Raw genomic sequence first — 23984 nt, forward strand, 5'->3', positions numbered from 1 at the left:
CTTGACCTTGGTACTTCGAAACGATGATCTTGTCTGCAGAGGTCTCGTCAACGAAGAACGTCACCTACGTGTTGGCTTCGATGGCCGGCTGCGCCAAAATAATGTAGTGTTTCTACTTAAAAGAACGGAACAGCATTATAGCCTCAGTATGGAACTGGCACCCATCTTAATCTGCTTTATTCGAAACTTCATCTTTCTCTTTCTTGCTCTGGCCCTCATGCTTCTTCTTCTCCTGTCCCAATGCTCATACCGCTTGTGAACAGTGTGTGTGAAGAGTTGTTGTACATGATGAACCACACAGAATGAGACTTTTGCAAGCATTGCTTCAGGTATCCAGGCAAAGGAGGCGATCTCACATAACCAAGGCGGCCCCTCCCCGAATCCCTACGTGACAATTTGCTGGGTCGTCTTTCTAGCATTAACGCATTTGTGCCTAAATAATATTAAATCATCAATTGTTTAAACTTGCACGCCTACAAAAGAGGCCAGCATATTTACTTAGCTAAGTATTGACCGTTTACTTGTCACAAAAAGCACTAATCTGCTAGTAAGTGAATGTAGTAAAATGCTGATTAGTGAAACCTGCTAGTTTGTAAAGTAGTACGGGAATAGTGCTGACTGAGTTTATACATTGAGGAATTTTAGTTAACGGGTGCTTTTGGTGAGATCATCGGTACGCACCGATGATCTCACCAGAGAAGGACTGGCCACTTTGGTGCAGTATCTGGCCACCCCATCCCGTAGGCATTCGTCAATTAACTCACGGCCCTCAGTTCCTACCAGCTGCGGAGTAACTGACCACGGCGGCGGTCAGATCTGCAAAGCAGCAGAGGGTGCTAGGAATCTCTGGATACGGACAGGCCACCATTGGAACTTGAACTTAGCAACATTTAAAGTTAGAACGTTATCTAGTGAGGGAAGTCTAGCTGTATAATTCGAGGAGCTAGAAGGCATTAAATGGGATATAATAGGGCTGAGTGAGGTTACAAGGACAGATGAGGCCTATATTGTGCTACAGAATGGGCACGTTATTTGCTATCGGGGCTTGGCAGACAGAAGAGAACTGGTAGTAGGGCTCCTAATTCACAGAAACATAGCTGGCAACATAGAGGATTACTATAGCATTATTGAAAGGGTGGTAGGCATTGTAATTAAACTGAATAAAAGATACCAATTGAAAGTAGTACAGGCTTACGCGCCTACATCCAGCCATGATGACGCTTCAGTTGAAAGCTTCAATGAAGACGTGGAATCGGCAATGAGTAAGGTGAAAACACAGTATACTATAGTAATGGGCGACTTTAATGCAAAGGTAGGGAAGAAGCAGGCTGGAGACCAGGCAGTAGGAGATTTTGGAATCGGCACTAGAAACGCTAGAGGAGAGCTACTAGTAGAAGTCGCAGAACGCAATAATCTGCGTATTTTAAATACCTTCTACCGAAAACGATAAAACCGCAAGTGGACATGGAGGAGTCCTAATGGCGTAAATAAGAACGAAATAGACTTTATAATGACTGCACACCCAGGAGTCGTGCAGGATGTGGAAGTGGTTGGCAAGGTAAGATGCAGTGACCATAGAATGGTACAGGCTCGAATCCGCCTAGACTTGAAGAAGGAACGACAGAAACTGATACGCAAGAAGCCACTCAATGAGCTAGCACTGAGAGGGAAAGTACAGGAATTCAGAGTGTCACTGCAGAACAGGTACTCTGCTCTTACCGAGGAAACCAACCTTAGCGTAGATACAATGAATGATAATCTGACGAGTATCATCACGGAGTGTGCAATGGAAGTTGGAGGCAGGGTAGCTAGACAGGACACCGGCAAGCTTTCCCAGGAAAGGAAGAACCTAATTAGGAAGCGTCAAATCATGAAAGTGTAAAGTACAACAGACAAAATAGAACTGGCAGAGCTTTCGAAGTCGATTAATAGACGTAAAGTATGCGATGTAAGAAGGTATAACATGGAGAGAATTGAGCACGCTCTGAAAAACGGAGGAAGCGTCAAAGCAGTGAAGAGGAAACTTGGGATAGGCAAAAGGCGGATGTATGCACTAAGGGACAAAGAAGGCAAAATAACTACCAATATGGATAGGATAGTTAAAATAGCGGAGGATTTTTACAGAGATCTGTACAGTAGCCGAGACAACCAAGACCTGAATACTATAAGAACTAGCAGTAACCCAGACGACACCCAACCGGTAACGATAGAAGAAGTCAGAAAAGCTTTGGATAGCATGCACAGAGGCAAAGCTGCTGGTGAGGATCGGGTAACATCAGATCTGCTGAAAGATGGAGGACAGATTGTGTTAGAAAAACTAGCCACTCTATTCACGAGATGTCTCCTGACGGGAAAAGTACCAGAGTCTTGGAAGAACGCTAACATCATCTTAATACATAAGAAAGGAGATGACAAGGACTTGAAGAATTACAGACCGATCAGCTTGCTCTCTGTAGTATACAAGCTATTTACAAAGGTAATTGCTAGCAGAGTAAAGAAAACATTAGAATTCAATCAACCAAAGGAACAAGCAGGATTTAGAACAGGCTACTCAACAATTGACCACATTCATACTATCATGCAGGTAATAGAGAAATGCTCAGAGTATAACCAACCACTATACATAGCCTTCATAGATTACGAGAAGGCGTTTGATTCAGTAGAAATATCAGCCGTCATGCAGACACTGCGGAATCAGGGCGTAGATGAAATATATATAAACATTCTGGAAGAAATCTACAGGGGATCAACTGCTACCATAGTGCTTCATAAAGGAAGCAACAGACTACCAATAAAGAAGGGTGTAAGGCAGGGGGACACAATCTCCCCAATGCTATTCACTGCGTTCTTACAGGACGTTTTCAGAAGCCTAGAATGGGAACAGTTAGGGATAAGAGTTAATGGAGAGTACCTCAGTAACCTGCGCTTCGCCGATGACATTGCATTGCTGAGTAACTCAGGGGACGAATTGCAACTCATGATTACGGAGTTAAACAAGGAGAATAGAAAGGTGGCTCTTAAAATTAATCTGCAGAAAACGAAAGTAATGTACAACAACCTCGGAAAGGAGCAGCGCTTTGCGATAGGTAATAGTGCACTTGAAGTTGTAAAAGACTATGTCTACTTAGGGCAGGTAATAACCGCAGAGCCTAACCACGAGATTGAAGTAACTAGAAGAATAAGATTGGGGTGGAGCACATTCGGCATGCACTCTCAAATTATGACAAGTAGATTGCCACTGTCCCTCAAGAGGAAGGTATATAACAGCTGTATCTTGCCGGTACTTAGCTACGGAACAGAAACCTGGAGACTCACAAAGAGGGTTCAACCTAAATTGAGGACGACGCAGCGAGCAATGGAAAGAAAAATGGTAGGTGTAACCTTAAGAGACAAAAAGAGAGCAGTGTGGTTTAGGGGACAAACGGGAGTTAAGGATATCATAGCTGCAATAAAGAAGAGGAAATGGACATGGGCCGGGCATGTATTACGTAGACAGGATAACCGCTGGTCATTAAGGGTCACCAACTGGATTCCCAGAGAAGGGAAGCGGGGTAGGGGGAGACAGAAGGTTAGGTGGGCATATGAGATTAAGAAGTTTGCGGGTATAAATTGGCAACAGCAAGCACAGGACCGGGTTAACTGGCGGAGTATGGGAGAGGCCTTTGTCCTGCAGTGGACGTAGACAGGCTGATGATGATGATGATGATGATGATGACGATGATGACATTACCACGTCAAGATAATTCACCTACAGAAGTATATATAGGAAAAAACGCGAAGAGCGCAATTGTCCACCTGGATTCATCAGTAGCAAATGATTACATTATGTAACTACCATGGCAAATACGCACCAAAGCTACATAAATTTACGCATGAACTAATCACGGATGAGGACATACACACAAACGCGCATATATAGATTATCAAGACTTAGCCGGCATAATCTGTAGCAGCCGTTCGCAGGCTCTTTATGCTCCTGCTTTGGATTAGCAGAATATATATAGTTTAGCAGCCATATAATTTACAAAATACATGGCGTTTTGTACTCATCATAGTCTTCCCTTCTATATATGTGTCATCACTTAGCACGAAATTTTTATTCTGAAGCAATCAACAGTAGTGCGAATGTTAAATACTTTTCATGAGAGTGTCACGATTACTGCATGATATACGGTGGTGTTTACGATAGACGTGGCATCGTAGGCTGCTAAGCAGTCATCTAGTTGAAAGACCTAGAAAGCATTCCTGGTTGGTAAAGGCAAGAAGTTCGAGCTTTACTACCTGCTGGCTACATTAAAGAGATGCCACGAAGCTAGTAAATTAGGCTGTAAACAAGTCCATTCATGCGTTGCCAACTGTTTACTAGCTTTTCTTTAAGATTGTGCTGAACAAGCAGATACTATACGTAGCGGGAGAAGAGACCCTAAGAGTACGGGTAGTGTGGTTGTATTCTACGAGATTGCACAAAATCACGGCAAATTGCAATTCCCCATAATGAAATCGCAATAAAATGAAGGTGATAATTCCGCAACACTAATTTTTATACACAGGCATAAATCAGGCTCACAATGAAACAACAAATGCAAACCGACACAAAACACCAGCACAATCGGTGAAGCAGTGTGTGTTGCCATTAGTAATAATGAAAATAATGGCTCTCAAAGCATTTAACAACTGTCCAACCCCACCAAAATTAGTCCTGGCTACATACAGGCCTGAAAAAGGCACTGTTTAGTACGTTTAAAAGAAACTGTTTGATAAATAACTTGGAATTGTGCTTTAAGAATAAGGTCCTAGCGTATTCCTACCACGAAGCCTATCTTCCGGCAGTCAGTGGCCCGCCGTGAGTGTGTATTGACAGCAGGATTTACAAACTTAGCCTACTCATGAACACTTGGTTATACACATAGAGTACGAGCGCTCTAATGACACCAACATACACGGACGCCGTCTACAACGGCACCAGCCATGGGTGGCTAATGCTAGAGCTACGGCACATAGCTTCCACAGTCATGTATACTCCCTCGATTCTGTTATAACACCGAAAGTCATCGCAGATGTAAACAACACATAAACAGCAAACAAGTACAATAACGATTCAAAACAGCGCACGGCAGCGGCCACAACAACGCGCGCCACCGAAACGTATAGAGTTTATTCTGTTACCGGCGAGGCGTTTCCCGAACGTACAAAGAACTACCGCATACGTGCTTGCAGCATCGAACTGTATCTCCACCTTAAACTACTGTCTTTTAGGTCAGCAAAAGTCATATTTACACCGCGTTTCTGTACACAGACGTTCAGTTTTCTTAACGTTTCCACCCGCAGAAACACGCTGCGCACTCGAGTGAATAGGTGGTAGCGCTAATCATTCTGATTAGAACGAGAGTGGTCCATAGCATTCTACGTGCATGCTTACCAGTGCAGTATATACAGTCCCTGTCAAGCCGATCACGAGGCTGCACCAGGTTACAGGAAAACCAAACACTGTTGGTGAGAAAGTGTTTCGGACGTTATCAGGGCGGTATAATTGAGAAAAATATTGCCCGTAGCTTCCCTCGGGGGAACACTGAGGAGGATGCGGAGCATATAATTGGTTAACGGGGTGTTAAAGTGCGACTTACTTGGGTCGATGGCTAAATTGGTTAACGTGGTTGTGAAATGGGGTGTTAAATTGCGACTTACTTGGGTCGATGGCTAAATTGGTTAACGTGGTTGTAGGAGGGGGTGTTAAATGAGTGAACACGTACACACGTATGCGAAAGGGCGGCGCTGGTCGAAGGGACGTCGATCATTGTGTTTGTGGATTCGTTGGAATTCATTTCACCGCGACCTTGGACGTCGACGCGCCGTACAAACCAACCGACGAGCGGCAACTGAGCGAGCGAGCGCCGACCTTGAGTATATATACAGCGCGACGGCGCATGCACTGTCAGCTGTTGAATGTTCTCGAAGCGCGACGGCGCATGCGCGTCCACTGGAGAATCAGGAGAATTGTAGAATATTCTCGAAGGGGAGAAGCGCGCGCGGCACAGATGGTGGGTGACGGTGCATGCGCGCGTCAGCTGTCGAATGTTCGAGAAGCGGGAGAAGCGCAACGGCGCATGCGCGCGCGTCAGCTGCCAATGTTCTCGAAGCGTGACGACGCATGCGCGCTACATTATACAGCTAGCGAATGTTCGTGAAGAGGAAAAGCGCATGCGGTGTGTAGAGGAGGAAGGGTGCACAGATGGTGGAGGAGTGAAGCGCGCGCGGTGTGTAAGGAGGAAGGGATGCACAGATGGTGGAAGAAGGAGGAGGAAGCTTGCGGACGGCGCCGCACTACAAGCCTCGAGTATTAGATGCTCCGCATCTAAAAGCATCTAGTAAACCTGTGGAGATGTGACAGAGCCAATGGTGGTGACGGTGGAAAACGCCGGCTGATGTTGGGGAGGCAACACGAGTTAGGTGGAAGGCTTGGTGAGCAAGGTGGATGACGGTGGCGGGATGAAAGCTTGGTAGGTGATGGTGGATTGATTAAAAAGCACATAGCATCATGTGAAATCACTTATTTGTTGTGTTTCATTCTTGAAATCGCAGAAATATATGTTTACGGTCATAAAAAAGCAACGCTGCTCATTACGCTTTCTAGCGCGTTTGTTGATTTATTCCTGTGGTGTCATCAACGCTTCAATTTTTGTGGAGCGTAGCATATGCGGCCGGGAATATGTTTACATTTCGCGCCCGTACCTACATAAGCGCCCGCGATGTGTTTCTTTGTTGGGATGTTTAAAACACCTGAGGTGTCACAGTGAGCAGTGAGAACAAATGTTTTACATCAGCGTGCAGTTGTTCATGAATAAATGACCTTCAGTTCGCAATTGCCCCTTTCAATGTTGGAGCACAACACAGCGGTCACTTGATGTCGCCACGCTAGAAGCGCAACTCTCGCAATTCTTTCACACTCTTTTGCTTGAGCCGTACTTTTAAGCCAACAAAGTGCGTTCGAATATGCATAAACTTTCACTTTCGACATGCGTTGAGACGAGCCCCCGAATTTTACTTTCACCGTTCTGCTCTACCACCATGATTTCCACCAAAGGTTGGTCATACCGACCAAGCCCGTACAAGATTGTCGGCGCTTCTCGGTTTCAGAATACACAATTAGGACGAGTAAAAATGACAATACAGCACAGCTGTGGCAACATGTAACCTAAAATGAGCCTTTTTTATTGTGTACGGTGTGCGCTAAGGAAGTGGCAAGCATCGATGCGACGCGCTTGTAGCACTTTCACCAAAAATGTACGCCTCCACTCACCGCCAGCCGCTGGTCGCACTCGCCGGCACTTCACTGGCTCTTATGCGAGAACTTAGACTCGTCCATTTGTATGCTTACTGAACCATTATATTAGCATAATGTTTCTGGCGCACTGCATTCGTTTTGGTCAAACCGTTATATAGTTGTTCCTAACAAAAGAGCAACAGTGATCCTAGCACAACTGCGCTGTGCGTTGCGCGAAAAACATCACAGTCAATTGTGTGGGCGTATCTATCGAACGAGCTTAGAAGAGTCATAAAGCCTGAACAGATATCGCCATTTGGAAGAAGGGAGAAACTGATAATAAATTTGGCAGTAACCGCCGAATATTTCTCCCTGCTTCTAAGTCCACTGAGTTCTTTTCTTTTTCTTGCGGTAGTAAATTGTAACAAAATACCTAGTGCTGTTGCCATTATCGAAGTGGCGATCTTTAAAGGCAGCAGTTGTTCGTGTTTATCAAATGTGCAAACTTTAGTAGTAGGTGCAGATCCCGTCCATCTCGAGTTAACAGATACAGAACTGAAGTTAAGCAGTGATTTTGTGAGTTGACTACTTCTTTAACACCGAAGCAGCCATCTGTCGGCATGACGCGGTGGTTAGTGTGCTCAGTAGGGATTCCGAAGTTGGCAGGTTCGATTCCGCACTCTTGCATCTTTTTTTTTTACGGGTGCTTTTCACAACGTTTTTTTAATTAGTTTTTTAACAATTTATTATTGGCACCTCACGTTAGTTATGACGCTGATTTGCTGTCTAGCATTGTCGGCTTGAGCTTGCCATCCACCATCCGCTCCACCATACGCCACCATACAACATGTGCCACCAACATTTTCAGCACCATAATCCGCCAAAGTGGTGGATGGTGGAATACACCATTCCTATGGTGGAGGCTATTTCAATAGGGTAGACCTCAAAATAAATACGCAATCCCCAAATTCAGCATTTATACGTGATGGTGGCTCATGTTCGAGAAATCTTGCACACATATCTGGTCGGTGGCGTCTGGTCTGTGGCGTGTGCACCCTTACTGCTCATGGTCGTCCTCTCTCTCTCACCGACGCAGGCAGCGTCAGCTAGCGAGTTTTACGACTGAAAAAAAAAACTCACTGGTCACGCTCCACAACCGTTGAATTGCCACCTAAAATATACAGTCAATGAATATCGACCTCTAAGGTAGTGATTGCGGGAGATTTCTCCTGTGTGTTAGTGAACAACCAGAATTCGCAGCATTCGCATTACCTAAAAGAGGACAGCAAGTACCAGTGTCCGGTCGGAGTCTTGTGTTTAGCCATGCCAATTAACAGCAATTGGCATGCTTTAGCAAGAAACACCGATGCATCACTGCATGCTTTGCCCTTGCCCAGGTTTCTCTCCTACGCAACTTCGCCATGAGTGGCAGTGTCAACGTCGCCACCAGTGAAAGTGTTGCACCCTCTGCTTGGCTTGTAAAAATGGTTCTCTTTAATTGGGAGATTGGATAATATTTAATGTGAATGTTAGAGTCATGCGATGAAGGCTCAATGTACTAACGTTGATGGTGTAATCTGAGGAAATAAATTACATGTGTATTGATATGAAGTCTGGAACTGAAATTGGAACTAAAACTTAGAAAGGCACCAGTGTCTCATAGGCTCTTTATGCTCCTACTATGGGGATAGCTCCGTGGAAACAAAAAAAATGTTGAATATTTGCCCGACGATGGGAAGGTTAGCCATAAAGAAGAGCACAAAAGAAACAAGTGGATATATCATAAAATATAGCAGGAGGCATGTTGACAGCAAAAAAAGGTGTGGTGTGCGGAATTCTTTTCCAATGAGTAATAGATTTGGTCGGTCAAACAGGTCGTTGCTTGAATATGCACCTTCAGGAATATTAGAGTTCACTAAAGCGAACCCCATACTCGCTCGTAGCGATGCACAGCATGCAGCGCTCTTGCAAGCCACTACTTTCTGACACACAAATAATTGTCAACAAGAAGAACCGGGCAACGAAAGAAATAGAAGCGTTCCGAATTAAGTAAGGACGTGACAAGGGCGTTAGCCACCCGCCCGTTCTGCAAACTGGTTATGTATTAGCATTGTTGAACGTAACAAGTTGAACACATTCTTTTCCTCAAATTTATTGGAGAGTGGGTTGGGGGGTGAAAAAGTGTTTTTTTTTTTTCGATTGCATGCAACTGGTTGTGGCAGAGGTCAGTCGTTGTTTCAGGTTGTTCGTGATAATAGCGGTGTTTTGTGGTGGCGTGCATGTGTGTAACTCATATATAAAAGTGTTCGTTTCGAAATAAAACATCTAAGTTGCTAGTAGTAAGTCGCACGAAATAAACTGCTGATATCGGCATTATGTTTCTAAGATAACTCCTAATGGTTATGAAGAAACTAAAAAGTCGTGACGACAGGAGAAATCACAATTGTGGCAGGCTGAGTGGTCGCTCCTGTTCAGAGTATGGCATAAAGAAAGGGACCTCTAAAAAAGAACGTGATACCAGGATGACAAAGAGACCTCTTAGGAGCTGATAAAACCAGGCAAAACCCATAAATTAGTGAACAATCACTGTTGCGGAGTTGCCACTCAACGTTAGGAATAAATCCGGAATCAATCCACATTTTCGCCACCCGGAACGTAATGGCAGCGGAATGGCGACAAAGCTCCGAACAATGGAATAGGAATGAAAATAAACGCATTTTTTACGGAGTGTAATCGGAATGGAATTGCGTCTTTTTTTCAAAATGAAGCACATTTCCGCCTACGTGAATCTTTTAAAATTCAAACATTAGTAAATCAGACCCTTAATTTTAACAATATAGCAGTAATTTAAAAAGGCCTGGATCATTACAAGCATGGTACATATGTAAGCAAAGCGCCTACTGTATTCTGTTTTTATAAATATGGTGTTTCTCTGAATGTTTTCTGTATTTTTCCGGTCATCACGTCTCTATGCCATGGTATTCATTCTGTGGAACTGTACGGTGGCGGCATATGTCTACCTTAATCCGTGTGCTTTCTTCCCCCTCGTTGGTGCCTCAGTCGCATGTTGTCTCCACGTCTTTCACCATTTTTTTTGCTTCTGCCGCCGTTCGCGACTCGGACGCATATTCGAAAAAGCGCTTGTCTAAGTTGTGATGCGTACTGCCTCTGATGCGATGCTTGTTTGCTGCGAACTTTCGTAAAAGGAGTATGCACTTGACGTCATCCATGACAATCGCTAGTGTGGCGGCCACCATTTTGGCAGTCCGCGTGGGCTCAACACGCGCGAAAGACTTTCTGCACATATTGTATCCGAGATCCGCTCAAAAACTTGGATCCCAAGTGACCTCTGGAATACCTACCTCTACAAGCCGAATCACGCGCGTACGAACGGACCTTCAAGATGGCACGGCGATAATGCTGCCCCCTTGTGGATCAAGGCTCAGTGCATACCCCCTACACCAGCTTGCATGCATTCACGCCACATGTCACCACCTTTTTTTTTCTTGCAATACCATTCCTCCTGCCTACACACACAGGGGTGCCTTCTCCCAAAACTCTATCGCAAAGGTCCGGAGGTCAGCCCAGCACATATTTGTACACATGAACTGTCGACTTTGTGAACAGTGTGTGTGAAGAGTTGTTGTACATGATGAACCGTACAGAAAGATATTTTTGAAAGCATTGTTTCATGTAGCCAGGCAAAAGAGGGGATCTCACGTAACCAATGCGGTGCCTCCCCGAATCACTAAGCGACAACTTGCTTGGTCGTCTTTCTAGCATTAACGCATTTGAGCTTAAAGAATATAAATCATCATTCGGCTAAACTTGCATGCCTACAAAAAAGGCCAGCCTATTTACCTAAGTACTGACCGTTTCGTTGCCACAAAAAGCACTAACCTGCTTGTAAGTGAATGTAGTAAAATGCTGAGTACTGAAACCTGATAGTTTGTGAAGTAGTGCTATAATAGTGCTGACTGAGTTTGCACATTGGTGAATGTTTTGTTAACGGGTGCTTTTAAGTGCATATACATTGCCACGTCAATATAATTCACTTACAGAAGTATATATAGGATAAAAATCGAAGTGCAATTGTCCACGTGGATTCATCAGTAGCATCTGATTACTTCATGTAATTACCATGACCAGTACGCATAAAAGCAACACAAAGTTACTGCATGAACTAATCTCGGACGAGGAAATACACACAAACGCGCATATATAGATTATCATGACTTGGCTTGTATCTACTGTAGCAGCCGTTTGCAGGCTCTTTATGCTCCTACTTTGAATTAGCAGAATATATATAGTTTAACAACTCTAAAATTTACAAAATACATGGCGTTTTGTTCTCATCAAAGTCTGCCTTTCTATATATGTGTCCTCACTTACCACGAAACTTTTATTCTGAAGCAATCAACAGTAGTGCGAATGGTAAATACTTTTCTTAAGAGTGGCACGATTACTGCATGGTATACGGTGGTGTTTAGGATAGACCTGGCACGTAAGTTGCTAAGCAGCCATCTATTTAAAAGGACCTAGAAAGCAATCCTGGTTGGTAAAGACGAGAAATTCAAGCTTTACTACCTGCTGGCTACAGCAAAACGATGCCACGAAGGCAGCAAATTAAGCTGGAAATAAGTCAATTCATGCGTTGCCAACTATTTACTAGCTTTTCTTTAAGACTGTGCTGAGCATGCAGATACCATACGTAGCGAGAGAAGTGAGCCTATAAGAATGGGTAGTGTGGTTGTATTCTACGAGATTGCACAAAATCACGGCAAATTGCGATTCCCCAGAATGAAGTCGCAATGAAATGAAGGTGCCTATTCCGCAACACTGATTTATATACACAGGCATAAATCAAGCTCACAACGAAAGAACAAATGCAAACCGGCACAGTAAACCGACACAAGCAGAGAAGCAACGTTTTTTGGCAATACTATTAATAATAATAATAAAGATATGGGCGCTCAGAGCATTTAACAATTGCCACACCCCACCAAAATGTGTCCTGGCTACAGACAGGCCTGAAATGGGCTCTGGTTAGTACGTTTAAAAGAAACTGTTTTATAAATCACTTCAAATTGTGCTTTCAGAATAAGGCCCGAACATATTCCGACCACGAAGCCTATCTTCCGGCAGTCAGTGGCCCGCCGTGAGTGGTTATTGACAGCAGGATTTACAAACGTAGCCTACTCATGAACACTCGGTTAAACAAATAGGGTACAAGCGCTCTAACGACACCAACGTGCACGGACACCATCTACGTTGGCAGCATACATGGATGGCTAATGCAAGAGCTACGGCACATAGCTCCCACGATCACGAATATTCATTCAATTCTGTAATAACACCGAAAGTCATCGCAGATATAAACAAAGCACGTAAACCACACACAAGTACAATAACGATTGAAAACATCGCACGGCGGCTGCCACAACAACGCGCGCCGTAGAAAAGTATAGAGCTTTTTCTGTTACCGACGAGGCGTTTACCGAACGTACAAAGAACTACCGCGTGCGCGCTTGCAGCATCGAACTGTATCTGCACCTTAGGCTACTGTCTTTTAGGTCAGCAAAAGTCATTTTTACATTGCGTTTCTGTACACAGGCGTTCTGTTTTCTTAACGTTTCCATCCCCCAGAAACACGCTGCGCACGCGAGTATCTATTCAAATATTATTACGAGGAAGCCTAAAACAAATCTTAAAACAATATAAATCTCTTTCATCAGTGCAGAGACAATCTGCGATCAGAAACTAATTGCCCTTGATAAGTGATCACGTTACTCATACTATGAGTGATGCAAGCGCTTACCCAACAACGCGCATAGCGCTAATGCCCTGCGATGCCCAATGTATCATATTTTAAATATTTATAATGGTACCTCAGTAAGGCTACAAAAAGCTTCTATAGGTATAACGATAAGTAGCTATTGTAGATTTGACATGTTATAAAGAAGCTACAGTGATATATATATCATGTGATTGTAATGAACTATTTTATTTATTACAAATTAGGTTAGGCCTAAAAAATTTTTATTTATATTTTTTTTATGTGAGCTGTACGGGAAAAACAAAAACTGTCAGCGTTTTCTCACAATTTTTCTTAAGGCACTGTTACTGGGCATTGCATGGTTAACTCGTTAAGTGACAGATTTGTTGGCTAAGCGAATGGGTGGCAGCGCATATCTTTCTGATTAAAACGAGTGTTGTCTATAGCATTCTACGCGCATGCTTACCAGTGCAGTATATACAGTCCTTGTCAAGCCGATGACGAGGCTGCACCAGGTTACAGGAAAACCAAACACTGTTGGTGAGAAAGTTGTTTAGAACGTTATCAGGGCGGTATAATTGAGAAAAACATCAGGTAAACCTGTGGAGATGTGACATACCGAAAACAATAGGTGGCTCAGACAACCTGCAGTTAAATGCAGAATGGAGTGGGAATTATCAGTTTTATATTCTTCACCGTTTCAACGTATCTAAGAAACTGCTCTGATAAATGTGAAAGCGTAAATCATTTTTCCCCTTAATGGATAGATTTTCCCAAATATTTATCTCTTATTGCCACAGAAATGGTCTACAGCTTCAAGTATTCAGAATTTTTGCCGTGCTGAGCAAAGCTACTGCGGAAGGTTGAAAATTTAACAAATGTCCGAAGATTTATAAAGCTATTATGACTTTTTAAAAGTGTTTTTTAATGCAAAGACTCACAAGAGCAATATGCCTTTTAGGGTAATTGTTTCAAAATGTGATACATGGCAAAAATCGATTGCTACTTTTTTGCAAGAACAGTTGAACCGGCTTGACGTTAACGATCCTTTCATAGTAAAAAGTTCTGATAAAGTCATAGATTATGTGAAAACTTGTGTCGATGAGCATGTTTATGGCTTTTCAGTCGACGTGACTGATTTCTATTATTTTATTCCCCATGATCAGTTGCTTCCTGCGGTTGAAGAGTGCATAGATTTGTTTGGCTCTGTTAGATTTCAAACCGAGTGTTGTGTTCCTGTTAGTCGGTTTTTAGAACATTTATCATTTTACCTCAAGACGACCAACATTTCATGAGATGTCAAGCCTTTTATTCAAAATGACGTAATCTGTATAGGGTCTTGCATTGCGCCCATTTTAAGCGACATATTTTTAAGTAGAATTCACAGATCGATTTACGTACATCTTGATATTTTGAAAATAAAAAAAGTGTTCCGGAATGTCAATGACTATCTTGTTTTATTAACTAACGACACGGTAGCGGACGAGGCAGGTTTAGCAAAAATAATTTCACATTTTTCTGAGTGTTTTAAACTTTTGACTCTCACACAAGAACTGCCTGAGAGCAATGCCTTAAAATTACTCGATGTCCTCTTCACCTTTCACCCTAACCGAATATGTTGGGCGTACCAACCACGTATGAACAAACCGGTTCTTCCTTACCAACCAGCTCACTCCAAACTAGTGAAAAGAGGCATCATCAGTCATTGTTTCCGTCATGCTTTAAGCAAATCTTATGAGCACGAAATCGCCAATAGTTTTCATAATCAGTCAGACCAATTGTTGAAAGCAGGTTATTTTATGCACGTCCAAACTTCAGTTGCAGAAGGCTTGCTTCGTACGCTACGCAACCCAGAATGTACAGCGAGTCATGATGCCGAGAAACCGAAGCACCTAGTCGTCATATCATACTTTCACAAGATATCGCACAACCTAAAGAAATTAGCTAAGCGCTTTGAAGTTATGGTTGTCTTTTCGGCTCCCAAGAAGTTGGTCAGCCTTTGTGGCCTTCATGACCGGGACGGAAAACCCAAAGGTTGTAGTAAAAAGCATCGAACTGTTTTCGTTCCCTGCATCATGTGCGTTGTTTATCGCATCCCGCTTTCTTGTGGTAAAGAATATATTGGACAGACGGGCCGTTGCCTTAATGATCGATTAAGAGAACATTGTAATAATGTGAAAAACGGCCAGGGGAGTTGGTTGGCCATACATTGTAAATTCTGCAGCTGCGCGCCGATATTCAATGCATGCACAGTTATCAAGAGAATGTTTGATAAGCTTACTAGAGAGATTATTCAGGCTGAGGCTATCGTTTCACTGGGGTCTAAGTGCGTCAGCACTCCCTCTCTTATGCTCAGTGATAAAGAATTGTATTTTCCAAGAAATTAATTTTTTGTGCGCATCATTCATGTCATTTAATGTTTTTTGGTGATATAGGCGAGCGTGCGGTAGTAATAAACATTATGTTGGAAGTTAGCGCCTGTGCCATGTGTCCTCTTCTTGTGTCCCCGTTTCTTAGCGCTATTTTCAGTCGTCACAATGCACCAACAAGCCCAAATTTCGACAGTCTTCGCTAACTTCATTTCACACTAAAGCAAGCGTCAACTTCTCCTTTCTCAAGCCATCGGAAGCTACGTGGGTGCAGAGCTTTCTCTAAGGAACTCTCATGAGCATTAAGTGACCCCGCAATAAGTGCGAAAATATAGAGGTCATACACACAGAGACGTTGTCTGACCATTGCGCATCCCAGTCATATACGTTACTCGTTATTGTCAAACAGGCGCATGGACTCAGTGTGTTGGTTTTACGTTTTTTCTCTTTTGAAAGTTTTCATTGATGACTGTCAGGTGTTAGCGCCAATCCTGCACCTTTTTTAATTTGTAGATTCAGCTGTTTTTCAGCGTTCATGAATCCGACACCTGTGTGGCTTCCTAATTCTTAGAGAAGTTTGTATTTTCGTTACAAAGAAAAATAATGCTCAGATATATTAGGCCATTCATAAAAGCAGCGTGAACATCAACTGACCTCTTTGTAAGAGGTAGAATATTATCACGGGGTCGTGACGTCGACGTAAGAAGCAGACTGTAGTTTGTATATCTAACTGTATATTCAGCCAAATTTTTGACAAGAGAATGAACAGTCACATTACACTGACACGCACGGGCACTGACACCGGATAACTGAGCATCGGCCATCGGTAAACTGATGTTCGCCGAAGCGCTTGGGCGTTTATACACGTCTCGTCGAATATTTTAGCCCATCGCTAGCGGCCATGTAGGCACCAGAATAAACTGTAGTGTTCGCGAAGATAGCGTAGTCCCCACAAAATGATCCTATATAGTCTCAAAGCTTCTCTAACAGTGCAGGAGCGGTTTGCGCTAAGAATTATGTACAGGGTAAGAGGGCGATTACAAAACTTGAAGAGGGAACGCGGCAATATTTACTGGTTTCGCAGAAATAACAAGAATCTTAAAAAAGGAGGCCTAAGCACATGATAACAAACAGCTATCACCCACTGCACTCAATAAATGAACCAGAGCCTCTACAAGACTACGATAGTTATAGCGCGAGAATAAAACGACGACACAGAGACAAGAAGGTGTCGTCGTTTTGTTCTCGCGCTATAACTATCGTCATGCCATACCAACTAGCCCAAGCTGCCACACTTCTAAGCTACAAGACTGGCTTAACTTCCGACTTTCATGTCACCTTGGAGGTTGTCAAACTTCTCCTCACTGGCTCAGCAACGCAAACAAACTAGCTGCATTAGAAAAGGTAAAGGGCACAGGGGCTGCGCACGTATATCAGTATGAAGGGTCCCAATATAGCGTCCAGGAGAGCCAGGTAGAATTATGTTCTATATCGGGTTGACGGCACACGATAAGAGGGTGCTGTGAGCTTTACTTTATAGCTTGTAATTTGCTACAATCACACTACCTGCTAGAATCGTGAGGCTCTACCTTGGAGGAGGTCAGAAGCATTAGTGAGGAGGCCCTCCTCGTCTTGCTAGATGTCAATAGCGCTATTGACAGCCTACCTCATACAGCCATAGTGAGTACTTTAGACACACACGGCATTGTGGCCTGTCTTCGTAGCTTCATCAGTGTCTTTTTAACTATACGAGCCCTCCGGGTTGGATTTTGACGCGCGCTAAGCAATCCAAGGCCAGTGACTGCTGACGTTCCAGAGGGATCTGACTTGAGGCCCTTTTTGTTCAACCTGGTGCTAGTCGGGCTGCGGGCTGCAATACTCCTTGACGAGCGCTCTCACACGCAGTGCTACTTGTATGCAGAAGACGTGGCACTGTGGGTTAAGGGGCCTAGAAAGAACCTGACGATTGTCAGATGCTCCTTGCGACGCTGCTTGGATGTTGTGCCTCTTTTTTGAAGGATCGGAGTGAAAGTTTCGCCCTGAAGATGGAGCCGCCGCTGCTTCATCTCAGAGCCACTGCGCGGAAGGTCATCTGAAGGCTTGTGTTATGTGACCAGCCGATTTCGTGGGGCAAGGCAGTAACGTATCTCGGGCTACGGATCTACCACCACTTTACCTGGATACTAGGCACCAAACTCACCGCCTTCAGGGCCACCAGGTTTGAGACTGTTGTAAGCAAGCTGATCAGCAGGAGCCAAGAATGAACCTTCCGGCTGGCCCTTAAGCCTTACAAGGGGACTGTCACGGCTGCGCAAACTTACGCACTGCCACTGGCGCAACTGGCACTTCACCACTAGGGGCAACTGGAACGGCAATACCATATGGTGATTCGGCGCTTCAGGGGACTGAAGCGCCGACCAGTCACCCTTGCTTGCCACTCACCCTTGGTTGCCAGTAACCCTTGGTTGCAGCACTGGCTGGGGCCCAGACCTGGCCTTCGCCACACTTCATGCTGCGACAGGTGCAGCATCATGTAAATATCCTTCTCACGGCTTCGGAACGCTGCCCATCTTCAGAGATTACGGAGCCGACCAGAGTCATTCATTCCACAGATATTCAGTATCTATAAAGAGCTGGTGCATGAAGTTCTACCCCCTCCACCACATAAGCAGCCTACAGGCGGGCAAGCTCCACCAGGCAGCCATGCAATCAATTCATGACAGGCGGCTGGCGCACATCTTGGTGTTAACGGACAGGCCTGCTCGAGACTGCCCCCGCTCGGTCATGGCTACCTGCGTCATACCATCGACCAGGACATCCATCTGATGACGAATTCTCTTTCACGCCAGCTGCATTGCAGCTGAATTGACCGGCCTTCACTTGGCAGCCGGCTACCTTGCTGCCACGTCACTCCAGCTGCCGGTGCTGATTCTGTGCGACTCCGTACTAGTTCTACAAGCGCTGATCCAACCAGACCAAGCAAGCATCACGGTAGCGACGCTGCAAGCGCATAACGGACTGCCATGGGACATAGAGCTGTACACCTGTCCCTTTACTGGCTTCCCTTCTAAGTTGAGATAGCATGCAACGAGGCGGCTAGTACCGATGCTAAGGTGGCAGACCAGTAAGTCACACCAGTCACCAAATCGGTAGCCCCAGTGGCATTAGTTTGGGCACGAACTGCGGATGCTCATACCAACAGCCCACCCTCACACGCGGGTAGCAAGTGGTAAACCTCCTCCATCCCTTCTGGAAACTAGCCTGAACAGGTGGGAGCGGCGATTGTTGGTTGCCCTGCGCACCGGCAGCGCCTGGCCTTTGGCACGCCTGTATTCCGCGGGTCAGTTTTAATCACCTGCGTGCCGAAGGTGCGGTGAAGACGACACGCTCCAGCATTGGCTTCTGCCTGGACCTGGCCACATGACGTTGTGTACTGGTGGGTCACTATCGCTTGCTCGTTCTGCCTGCGGCAACGTGGAAGACTTGGTTTTTCACGCGCTTGAACACGCAAGCCCTCTGAGATTTACTCGAGTTCTGGGTGTCTGTGGACCTCACCGCCTTATGGACCAACGCTTTCGCTTCGTGCTACTGACGGTGCTGACAAGACTCTCTCTTGTAATTACCTTTCGCTTCTTTTCTTCCTCTCCTCTCTCTATCAACTTCACTTCACCTCCCCCTTGTCTAAAGGTGCTGAGCCATGCACCCACGACGGGAGGCAAAAATAGCGTCATTTTTATCTATTTGTATTTCCTTCACCACTCTCTCGTATCAGTGAAGCCTTATTGTTCCTATTGATGTGTAGGGAGTGTCGCATAAGAGAAGGACAACTTTGCTCCGGGGAAAGGTGACGCGCTTCGTATTTCTGCTCCATGCACTTTCAGAACTAGGTTAAATCACGTGCTACACACTAAAATTTTTACTAGTGATTTTTCTTTTGCATGTAACTATAATAAATTCATATAAATACCTGTTGATACAGCCAGGGACGCCGTGTAAATGCACAAAGCACCCAAACTTTGCTGAAAGAAAAAAACAAATAATTTTCTTGAATAACATAATAACACAACTGTCATCTACCTTCCTCGTAAACGGTTTTATTAAACAAAAAATAATAATGGGACTGCAGTAGACAACAGCCATTCTTAAATATGCTCTAATTACTCCCATCTCGCCACACCAACAGATGCATAATGCATTTATAAGAATCTGGCTATATATAAATAAAGAAACAAATACATAAATTATATATATATATATATATATATATATATATATATATATATATATATATATATATCGAATTCTGTCCACGGCAAGTTATCTTTTCACCAACTTTTCTTTCTTCTCATTTACATTACAATTGGCCTAATAAATTTTCCTATACCTTCCTTGGCATTATTGTCTGTTAGACCTCATTATACTGTGTAAAACACAAAAAACGAGCCCTTAAGTATACACTTTTTTCCCTCATTCATTAACGAGGGTTTCGTACCGGCAGACTTGGTGCCTCTAGGTTGTATACGGGGGACTATTGGTCAGCTACCAGTTGGTAATAAGTTCACGGGCTACGTGACGCTCAACAGGCTCATAAAGAGTTTACCACACTCGCCGCCATGGCTACTAGTGGCGCTGACTGAAACTCCCACGTTTAAATTGACATATATACCCAATAAAGTGGCTGGGGGGATAGCTGTCGTGGTAGCTCAGTGGTAGAGCATCGAACGCGTTATTCGAAGGTGGCAGGTTCAGATCCTGCCCACGGCAAGTTATCTTTTCACGTACTTTTATTTCTTCTCATTTACATTACAATAGGCCTGATAACTTGCCCTATACCTTCCTTGGAATTATTGTCTGTTAGATCTCGTTATTATTGTGTAAAACACGAAAAAGGAGCCCTTAAGTATACACTTGTTTCCCTTTAATATATATATGTATATATATATATATATATATATATACACATATATATATATTTATATATTTGACAGGGAGCACAACAATAACGCAACGTGGGCAGGTAGTGCCTGACTATTACTCCTAAATGAAGTGATAGTTTTTAGTCGTCTAACAATGACCAGCATAAATGCTTTCCGCGAAAAGGAAGTACAAAGCGCAAGTTGCAACTGCAATGGAACTGCCGAACCGCATCCTGTGGTACTGTAGAAGGAAATATAATCCATAATCATTAAAAGCACGGCGTGATCGTGAATAATATACGAATGCGCAATGCCAACACCCTGGCTAGAAAATGATTCTTCACGACAGATTACGTGCCTTTAGGATAACATCTACTTTTTAAATTCTACATCTTGCGGTGAAGCGACTAAGGCCCGATGTCACGAAGCAATACTATATGTTCACAAGTAATTTTTCAGAGCTTGAGCAATGACTCTTAGAAAGTTAGAGACAAGCAGTCACCCAAATTAGATGTTTATGTGAAAGGTGAGTCTATAAAGAGATTTAGAAATCAATTGTGAGAATCATAATTTTATCATTTCTTGGGTTGATAAGATTAGGGAGTGTTCTGTGGCTCTCAGAGACAGCACAAAGGAAACTAATGGGCCGTGAAAAGTTGTTCGCCACGCAGCTTTTTCAGATGAAGTACAGGCAGTCCAGATGACCTACAATAGGGCGGACATGTTATACCTCACTTTCGCAATGTGGGAAGCGTCTGCATCAACATTGCAGTCAATATTCAAGAGCGAAATAATGTTGATGAAATCATACCATCTCTAGGCTGGCTACAAGACCATATTTATGCACGTGAAATAAGTGATTGTGATTTGAGTGCACCTATAAAGATGTGATGGCGTGCTATGGGTGCAATTTTTATTTGAACTTTTCAACAACGATGACGAGTATTGTGTTTGGAGTCTGTTGGTAGAACTAAGCTAGTCATGCGGGCCCAAATGTATTTGCCTCAAAGGAGGCTAAAGCTATTATTATTTCCTTCCCAGCAGCCGACTGCCTCATCGTTCCGCACAAGCCTATTTCAAGCATGGTCAGGATTGTTTGAAATATGATCAGATGGTAGAGATGAAAGTGGTGCTTTTGTACTTACTGAACGCTCAATTCGCACTTCGCTGTTCGAGGTCGATCATTTCCATATTTTTACAAAGCTAACAAATATTATTGATTAACGAAACGTATGTGCTTTCATGAGAGGTATCTCTGTAATTATGAATGCATGGTTTTTACACTGAAAGATCTAAATGGCAGACTTAGCACTGAAAATTGGCATAGTTATGCTTGGATGTTTCGTATGTTGAGTTAATTTGTATATGTCGTGATGCATTGTATTACTTATTTTACCTAGTAAAGAATTCGAATGCAGAGTACACGTGATAGCCATCACACAATAAAACGTTAGATATCTATATACAGTGGCATTGATATATTAAAAGGTGCTTAAGCTTATCTTAAGCTTCAGTCGCGAAAGCGGTTTCTAGTACACACATCTATGCTTTATAAATAGCATCATTGTAGAACACACACCGCGCGTAAATGCTAGCCTCATTTTACCTTTGGTATAATGAGACCGAAGGAGTGGTCTTACAGCTTTAGATACGTAGACTTGGCAGGTAAAGAATAACCAATGTATTGACATCTTTCATATTTGAGTTTTTTGGCGTGAATGGCTGAATACGAAACACTGACTTTTTAAACTGGAAAAGCGCAGGCCCGAAGAGGAGGTCAACGGGTGGTCTAGAACGCTGTTCTCAGTTACACGGCCCACTGTTTCACAAGAAATAAAATGTTTGAGACTTTGTCAAATGGCACTCGTGTTATTTACTTGCTCATTGCGAATACTAATAATCGGCTCTGGCAACCTGCACAGAAGGCGCAGGTCCCGCCACGATGATCTAGTGGCTAAGCTACTCGGCTGCTCACCCGCAGGTCACGGCATCAAATCCCGGCTGCGGTGGTTGCATTTTTGATGGAGGCTAAAATGCTGTATGCTCATGTGCTCAGATTTAGGTGCACGTTAAACAACCTAAGGTGGTCAAAATTTCCGTAACCCTCCACTACGAGTTTCTTATAATCATATGATCAATTTGGCATATTAACCCACGTATATAAACCAAGCGTCACGGATGAGACAGGTCTCAAGCATTTTTTTGTGTTTGTGTGAGGCTCTCTATGTGGTCCCCACAAGTTCAAACGTCTATTGAACAAACTCTAAAAAACACAACTTCGGCGCCGAGATTCGATTCATTCTGGATATAAGTGTCTGTATGCTTGCCAATTCACGGTGCCAGAGCCCCTTCAGAATTCACCGTGCATTAGATATGGGAAATGTCTTCTTTCAAGTGGAAGCGTTGAGTGGTGTTTTATTCAACGCCTAACTCCACCACCACCCCCCCACACCTGTTTCAAGCTTCTTTACTGTTCTGGCGCTAAAGCGTCTGCACTTCACGACAGAGGCCTGCTAGCTGAAGTGAGCTTTGACTCTTAGTGGAGAACGTATTGAACGTTGTGGCAGTAAGGCCAGCTTTATAGTCCTTCGTGTTAGCTGAGGCACACAAAAAACATGTTTTGTGAGAAATTCACCAGGAAAAAACTGCAAAATACTGCAACGAAGCTTGTGTAACGTAATGTGTTATCTTGTACAGAGAGGGCTTATGAGACATGATTAGGCCTGTTCGAGTGGTTTGCCACGATTATTCGCAATAATTGCTTTGAATTTCTTCGAGTACCCCAATAACTTCAACGAAAATACTTCGCGGTGCACAGTTGGTGAACTAGTACGCTTAGAAGAAAAAGTCGTTATTACACAGTGTGAACGAAAAGGGGAACCACACGGAGAGAGAGATCACGCTTACCTCAAAGACAGATGTGATCTTCAGCTTGTAAAACACCGGCACTATGATGATCGTTATGAAAGGCATAGTAACCAGCATGGGCAGCATACCCCACATCATATGTATACCATACGCGTAGTAATGAGCCGTGAATCCCACAATGCCGAGGGCCGACATCATCGATGCCAGCACTGAAACGGCTAAGGGAAACATGGCCAGCGTTCGGTTTCCGAGAAACACTTCGTCTGTGTCGTCCTGATGTCCAGCTCGCTTGCAGAAGGAGAAGTACAGGCCCAGAAGGATGTTGCCTCCCACTATGATAGTGAAGATCAAGTACTCTATAGGGTGCACCATAATGGTCCTCGGCTGTTATCTCTGGTGTGGAGGAAAACGGTGGCTGTTCAACACCTTCTGTCGTAGCCAAAGTTTTAGTAAACAGTGAAATTTGTGTAACTTTGTCTAGAATTATTTCTACTGCTAGGATACATGTTGAAAATGTTATGAACAATGAGCGTTAGTAGAGTTAACCTTTCGACAATGGAGCTTTTCGACTGGCCTACTTGTGCAACTGTTTGCTCCAACGACACCCTGTTTTCAAGAAGTTTTCAGTTTCATGCGTTCAACTACCCCTAAACTGAACTTATGGTATTACTATGCTTACAATCATCATGTAGTAGCCGTAAATGCGACTAATATTAAAGAACGATTTTCATTTGCTTTCCAAAGAACCTCTCTTGTCGAACATAAGGCGAGGAAAATAGTTGCCTTTTAAAACC

At 43.7% G+C, this 23984-nt stretch overlaps 1 protein-coding gene across 1 annotated transcript in view; it reads right to left on the reverse strand.

Moving 5' to 3' along the window:
• Positions 1-23562, reverse strand: part of LOC142803094 (sodium/iodide cotransporter-like) — a 43239-nt gene extending 19677 nt beyond the window's left edge. The window contains exon 1 of the mRNA XM_075888199.1: positions 23230-23562. Coding sequence (XP_075744314.1) covers positions 23230-23562 — 333 coding nt within the window. The remainder of the gene's footprint in view (positions 1-23229) is intronic.
• Between the last annotated feature and the right edge of the window lie 422 nt (positions 23563-23984).

This window comes from Rhipicephalus microplus, chromosome 3 (assembly GCF_043290135.1).
Source record: "Rhipicephalus microplus isolate Deutch F79 chromosome 3, USDA_Rmic, whole genome shotgun sequence".
NCBI classification, from domain to species: Eukaryota; Metazoa; Arthropoda; class Arachnida; order Ixodida; family Ixodidae; genus Rhipicephalus; species Rhipicephalus microplus.